At 42.8% G+C, this 7,540-nt stretch overlaps 1 protein-coding gene across 9 annotated transcripts in view; it reads left to right on the forward strand.

Annotated features, from left to right (window-relative positions):
- OXR1 (oxidation resistance 1) overlaps window positions 1-6,988 on the forward strand; it is a 1,752,159-nt gene extending 1,745,171 nt beyond the window's left edge. For all 9 annotated transcript variants that reach the window (XM_069220614.1, XM_069220609.1, XM_069220613.1 and 6 more), the window contains one exon: window positions 5,564-6,988. In XM_069220614.1, the coding sequence (XP_069076715.1) occupies window positions 5,564-5,699 (136 nt within the window). In that variant the 3' untranslated portion in view covers window positions 5,700-6,988. The remainder of the gene's footprint in view (window positions 1-5,563) is intronic.
- Window positions 6,989-7,540: the final 552 nt, after the last annotated feature.

Below are 7,540 nucleotides of genomic sequence, written 5' to 3' on the forward strand. Positions count from 1 at the left end.
ACCCCAGGCTCTGTGGTGGTGAGGGCGCCAGGGTTCCATCCAAAAATGTGATCCTGCCACCGCCTGATCCATAAAGAACCAGGGCATTCTCTGTGAAGGGTCTCCACCACTAAGAAGCAAAGCTGAGAAGCCTGATAATAACGTAATAATGAGGGGACTGCAAGACATCCCTCAATAGTAGGTTGATGACTAAGGGCCTAGGACAGACCAGGTTGTTTCCATCCCCAGATATATTTATTGATGTGTGATTGCACAGACCTGAGACCGTGTTTTGGTGCGGTCAACGGCTGTGCTTGAAAAGGGTAAAGGATTCATGGTAGCGTGACCATCTTAATGGCTGCCACTCTACCCAACCAGAAGAGACCAAATCACTCCATTTGGTAATATCAGTCTGATCTGGGTGATTAAAGCGGTATAATCAAGCGAGATGGTTTTAGCTATAGAGGTTGCTATTTTAATGCTGTCAGATGCTCAGTCAAAGGGAGGTGTAGCACAAAGTAAGGTTTCATTTTGTGGTGCCACTGTAGATTTGAAATGTGGGATTTTGTGTGTTGACCTTAAAGCGGAAGATGGACCCAAAGTTCTGTGATTAAAACCGGTAGGGTAATTTCGGGATTCTCAACCGACAACATCACATTGTCCACATACATCCTGACAAGTTGTCTCTCCCCTCCAAACTGGGCGCCAGGGATGTCAGGACAAGTGTGAAGGTGTTGGGCGAATGACCATGTACAGGGCGAAAAGGAGTGGGGAAAGAGGACACCCCTGGCGTGTTCCATGACAAATAGGGAAGGGTTGGGAATGGAGGCCCCTAACCCATACCGCGGCCCTTGGGGTGCTATAGATACTCTTAATCTATTGATAATTCGGTCTCCAAGGCCCAAAAGCTCCAGTGTCTTGAAAAAATAGGGCCAATTTACTCGGTCAAACGTTTTTTTCACATCAACTGGGAGAAGAATAACCTCCTTTTGTGATCTAGAGGCCTTATCCAGAATATGGAAATTGTGGCACGTTATCTCCCCACTGGCATGTTTGGATGAAACCCGCCTGATCTGGCGCTATCTAGCCTGGCATATAGAGCCTGGCAAAACAGCTGGGCAGAATGCTCATGAATAATTCGGCATCTAAATTTAAAAGGGAAATAGGTCGATATGAGCTACATAGTGAAGGGCGCTTTCCTGGCTTGGAAATAACCGAGATAGAGGCCTCCAACATGGTTTCTGTGAGGGAGCCTGATTCTGCGAAGGAATTAAATGATTGGGTGAGGATGGGAGTAAGCTCCTGACAGAATGTTTCTTAAAACAGTACTGAAAAGCCATCGGGCCCAGGAGACCTCAACTTTAGGCTGACAATAGCCGAGATCACTTCTGCACAGCAGATAGGTTTATTGGGAATGGTGGCTGCTTGTCTGGGGAGGTGTGTCGGCAGGCATTTCGGCTAAGTAGTCCGATGGATTGGGGGGAGGGAGTCATCTGCATAGAGGGCACTATAGAAGCACCGAAATGCTAATGCTTTCTCATAGTCTGAGTGGGCCTCAGAGGACGGAGTGGGGCAGATCATAGGGACACTACCCGCCTGAATCTTAGCCCGCAGTTGATGGGCAAGCAACTGACTGCTATGATTATTACTAGAGTAAAACTTATGTTTAAGTCAGGCTTAAAGTGTATTCTGCCCTGTCCAAGTCAAGTTGCTGGAGAAGTTTATGCGTGCTTTCCAGGTCCCTCCAGACCCAGGGAGCTCTGTTTTTTTTATAGATAGCTTCAAGCTCCAGTACTTTCAGTTCAAGCTCTTGTTGTTTCTCTCTCTGGGTGAGATTTTCAGATGCCGAATTAGTATTGAGGTCACCCCTCGCAACTAACTTCAGGGCTTCCCATAGTGAGTCTAGGGCCACTTCGCCCATGTCGTGAGTGGGAAGATAGACAATAATTGTTTTCCAAATTGCCTCTACCGTTGACTGAGGTTAAAGTAAACTCTTCCGCAAGCACCAACGAGATGACCTCGGATGAACAAAATCACCTTTGCCATTAGAGACAGTGGAGCGTGGTCTGAGAGGGATCTGGGCCCGATGAAGGAGCTCTGTATGAAGGACTGAAAGGCGGGAGTTGCCAGGAAATAGTTGCTATGAGCTTGAGTCTTGTGTGCCGCTGAGTAGTAAGTGTAGTCCCACACCCTAGGATGTCACATTCTCCAGACATCTCCCAGGCCACATTCAAGCAACCACTGTGTGCCCTGTGATGTTACAGCACCCTTATGATATGAATGATGGCTTGAGCAGTCCAGGTCTTTATCTAGCACTAAATTGAAGTCGCTGCCCACAAGGATGGTCATGTCAGAGGTCCAGAGGACCTGAGAGATAGTGTCAATGAGAAATGTTTCCTGCTGCTCATAAGGGGCATAAACATTAGCAACGGTAAAAGAGAAAGAGTCCAGACTCACTATAGGCTAAAATACACCCTTTACATTTGGCTGTTTTTGACTCTATTTTGCTCTTAAAGCCCCTGGAAAACAATATTGCAACCCCACCTCTTTTATTGAGGGTTGAACATAAGTACTACCTCGAGAACCACCAGGTTTGCATGCGATGCACATCTGTAACAGGTGGGTCTCCTGGAGGAGACAGATATTTCTCCCTGACTGTCCAAGCAGGGAGAGATCAACCCTCTGTTTAAGGGTTATTCAGGCATCACTGAAGCTTAGTATGTGTACCTCAGAGGCAGTCATAACGGGGCTGGTAAAGTAGAGCACAACATGGTAGCATGAGGCGTGTGGGCTATGTGGAGAACAGTGGAGGGATCCCAGGCAGGTTCAAGAAAAAGGTTGTCCTACCCATTCTGTAATGCGTATAAACTCCAAGACCAAAAGACAAACAACAAACAAAAAAACAATGATACCAGGAACAAAGTGGGCACTAGAGATCCATTCAGAATGGTGAACTTGAGAACTAGTGTGGCCCTGGAAGGGGTGTCACAGATGCAGCCTCCCAGGGTGTTGAATTAATCCTCCTCCTCCTCCCCCCCCCCCCCCCCCCCCCCACCACCAAGGGCCTCTGGACAGCCTGGAAAAGGATACCAGATGTCATCATCTGGCGATGTGGAGTTAACAGAGCAAGCTGTTAGGTGGAACCTCCTCCTGCTCCAAAGGCTGCGATCAAGGATTGCCTGGCATTCAAAGGCGTGCTCCCCTAGATCTGAACGGGATCGATGTCCTCACTTCCCGGACCTCCCTCAAGGCAACCCAAGAGTAAGAATTGTTGGGGGAGCCAGGCGAGTTGGGTGACTTAGTTTCAGTTGGCAGGTCCACTATACTACTGGTGTATCTTAAGGTCCGAGGTTGGTAGAGCTGGCCATTCCACCTGAAGATGAACCAAAAAGGGTGCCCCAACCATATGTGATCTCTTTTGAGCGGTGGAAGTCCGTAGCTGTTGTGAGGTCACGATGACCCTAGAGGGAGGAACGAGAAACGTCCTGGTAGAGAAGCTGAAGCTGAGGGATTGCTTGTCTCAAGACATCTGGTGTTCTGACTTGTGGGTGCCTCCCGGTCCGCCCACTCGATGGGCACTGTCATGTTGAAGTTCAGTGTTGTCATCCCAATCAAGAATGCAAGTACGGACCTGAAGAAAGCTTGGATGTTTTCCATGATGTTTGAGCCCTCCACACCTATGGGGATCGCCTGCATCCATTTGTTTTTATGGCGGGATCTATTTTCCAACTCTTCCTCTTGGAGTGTCAAATCACCCTGTTGCTCCTGAAAGTATCTCATCAGTCATCATCACTACCTCAATTCTGGAAGGACCTTAAAACCTAGCTCTTCGACTGAAGCTCAGACGACAAATCCCCTTAGCGCCTTGACACCCTTAAAGGGTGAGTAGTTTCGCTTTACAAACCCTGATTTGATGTTTTGGCTGCAGTCAAATTTTTCACTACACTACACATTTCCTCCCATCCCCTTAATTCGTCTGGTTCTAAGGAAGATTCTAGAAGACCAGGCCCAAGTCATCTTCATCGGCATGATAGACCGAGAAGGGTGTGGGAACACAAATCTTGTGCACCTCTCCCTACATCTCCTCCTCCCACAAATAGTGATGATCTTTTTCTTTCTGAGAGAATCCATTTTCTTACCCTTCTTCTATCCTCCACCCCCACCCCAAAGGAAGAGGAGAGGCTACACTGACTAGACCGCACTAGGCCTGTTGGTTTTTACTTTGACCACACCAAAGATTTTCGACCCAATGACCAGCTTTTTTGTAGGGTATGTAGGAACTGACAAGTGCAAAAGAGAACCCTTTCAAAGGAGATAATTTTGTGTAAGGAGGTGCATGGAACCACCGAAGGGCATAAGGGCCGATTCCACCAGGACAAAGTAATTACCCTCTGTGTTGGGTAGGGGATTCCCCATGGCTGAAATTTGCAAAGCACTACAGCTTTGACTCTCAGGTAAAAAGTGATGGACTTTTTGCACTCTGCCCTCCAGGATTGCCTTGTTTGGCCACCTTTTCAAGACCCTGCACTGGATGGGGTACTACTTGGAAATCTGTTCAAAAGGTGATAATCCTGCTGAAAGAAATATCCATCCGGAGAAAAGTTAGTTATCTTCAGTAACTGTCTTTTTGGTGGATACTCTACCTGCAGATGCCTTACCGATCCCACCCCCTCTCCATGTCGTAAGGGATAGTCGTATAATAATTATAATTATTAGTAAGGTTGGAAGTTAGTTGCTGCTCAGCACCTTATCAAAATTGATGTCATGCTCACCTTGTTCCCTTTGTTGGTGTGAAAAAAGTGCACTGAAATTGATATCTGTACACGGGATGAATGCTATTTGTCTCTTGTAATGTCACCATGTTTCTGGCGCCATCATGGATGCAGAGCCATCATTCAGCATCAAAGAGCTATTACACACGTTTCCAGGTCTAACTCTTGAGATATTCAGAAGGTGGGAAATCTGCAAGTTAATCGAATGTGCACCAGAAAGATTGTTAACGAATTAAGCAGCTTTTTTATTTCCCCGCTTAAGATGGTACCTTTGAAACGAGAATTACGATTTTACTCGCTAAGATATTCATTTGCTCTCGGCTTCCCCATGTATGTTCTAAAAATACCACCACTTAAATTTTTTCCCTGATATCCGCCGTAGAATAGTCTCCAACTGATATCTTCTACTAATAAATTACAACAGCCACTGTTAAACAGCACCCAACAACACTGCACACAAATAAAAATCATGTTATTGGAAATAACGTACGTAGCCAAAATTACCAGTACAATTTTGAAGGCATGTACTTTTTGCTTGCTTTGATGGTTTAACGTTAGTTTAAGATATACTAGTCGGTTTGTTTTAAGAATGGAGGAATAGATTTATTCTGTTGGACCTAAAAAAATGCCCTTAAAGCTTAATCAAAGCCCTCTTGTGATAAAGCATTGTTTGCATGGTTTCTTACAGATTTACTGTGAATCAGTAATTCGCCTGGATGCAATCAAATCAGTATTGTACAAGGTGTGCACTGCTAGCCAGCTTGCCACGTGCTCCATCTCAAAGTTTTAATTATGTTTCTCTTTCTTTCCAGAGGGGAATTTGGCCTGTGGCTAGATGGAGATCTTTATCATGGAAGAAGCCATTCTTGTAAAACGTTTGGAAATCGTACACTTTCTAAAAAAGAAGATTTCATTGTACAAGATATAGAAATATGGGCGTTTGAATAAGTGTGTTGTATATATTTGTGTATGTGTTTGCAGAATAAAATCCCCAAACTGTGTATTTGTTTGAACAGTTCTGTAGGTCCTGTATGAATGAAAATGTGACACCTGACCCGAAACCATATTTTATTTTGTTTAATATATTGAATATAACCATTCAGTGGATATATATATATATATATACATACATATATTTTTTAAGATAAAATGTGTGATTATAACACAATTTGAAATTGAATTAAATTACTATAGTCCGCATTTGTCCATATTTCATTTGTAGTTCTGTGTGTAGTGTAGACCAAGATAAAATGCATTTTGCACATGCTGTTCCTTGTCGGGTCTGCAGGTTGGATGGGAAGGGGGCAGAAACACTTGCTATCTTTATTTTGTGTGCGCACCTAAAATGGGTGTTACAGAAAGGGAAAACCTATGACCAGGTTGGTCTAGCTCATTCAGTGGGTACGCAAAGTGGTGAGATAGGTTATTGTAAATGTGGTTGGGCATTATTACAAGGAAAATTGACTGATTTCAAGCATATTGTAATGTAGTCGATGTGTTGGAATTGCAAAATTCTTGTCACGTGATCTCAAGAAACACATAGCACACTAGAATATCTGTAGTTGTTGTCCTCTATTGTAGGGGAACATAATATGCCGCTGTGGCAATAATGGCTCAATTTCAAAGTGTGTTCTGTGTTACGCAAACAAAATGCTGTTATAAGTGTGACAGTGACTTAATTTGTGCTGAGCTTTCAGCTATCCCATATGAGCTTTGTATATTATCTGTAAATTAATGTTAAAAAGTAGCTTTGTTCTTATAGAAAAGTGTTGATTGATGGGTTGCTTATAGCACTTTAAAATATTCTAGAAATGGAATAAAAAGCCAAATGGGTTGGCTTAAGTAGATGTAGTTGTACAATACTTCAACATGTTATATTCTTTAAAGAAATGAAATTAATATGAAGAGAGTTTACTGCTATGGTTCCAAAAGGGCAGATATCCTATCTATATAATATGCTAATGCTGAATGTGAATAGAATTACAGGGCATAATTTTCCTTATTTTGTCTATGTATAGCGCTCTCTCCTTATTAGAATTCAGTCTGTAGATGAAACGTTTACAAATAATAGGAAAATTGAGTTGTAAATAAAAGCAGCATTTCTCCCCTTTGGTCTTCCACAGCAGTATTATTGTCTTTGTGGGTTCAAGACTAACTATAAAACAATCCTGTAATGGATTTTAAGTACTATAGTTCATAGTGATACATTAAAAATAAAGCAAAAAAATAAAATAAAACTGACTTGGATTTATTTTCTTGACCTAACTTGGTACTTTCATCGACCAAACGATGCACACTTTTACTTTTGATTAACTGTGAATAATTAAAAATGATTCCATCTGAGAATTCACCATTTGTAAAAGGTAATATGCAGGGCGTTTAGCATGTCGAAGATGGCTTCTAAGAAAGATCAAAAGGAAATTGTGATTAAGCAATGGCACAAGTCTGACACTCATACCACTTTGATATCTTAAATGTCTTTTAATAACATTTTGTTGTGCAGAGTTTTTGTGTGCCCAAGCATGCTGGTTTATCGACTGGGCAGGCACCAATTGTCAGAGTTGAGAAGTTGAAATCATTCACCTCGGTTTCATTTTATGTAATAGATATTAAGGACTCTAGTTTTCATGATCATGGCTTATAAATCGGATTGTATATTTCATTGATTCAAAGTTATTAGTGACCATAATGTAGAGCAGTCATTCTTATTCATCTAGTGCCCTGGCAGAGGATTGTACTGTAATTACTGGTGTTGACTGTCTTGATTTTCATTGATGGGGATAAAGGTA

Source organism: Pleurodeles waltl, chromosome 2_2 (genome assembly GCF_031143425.1).
Source record: "Pleurodeles waltl isolate 20211129_DDA chromosome 2_2, aPleWal1.hap1.20221129, whole genome shotgun sequence".
NCBI lineage: Eukaryota > Metazoa > Chordata > Amphibia > Caudata > Salamandridae > Pleurodeles > Pleurodeles waltl.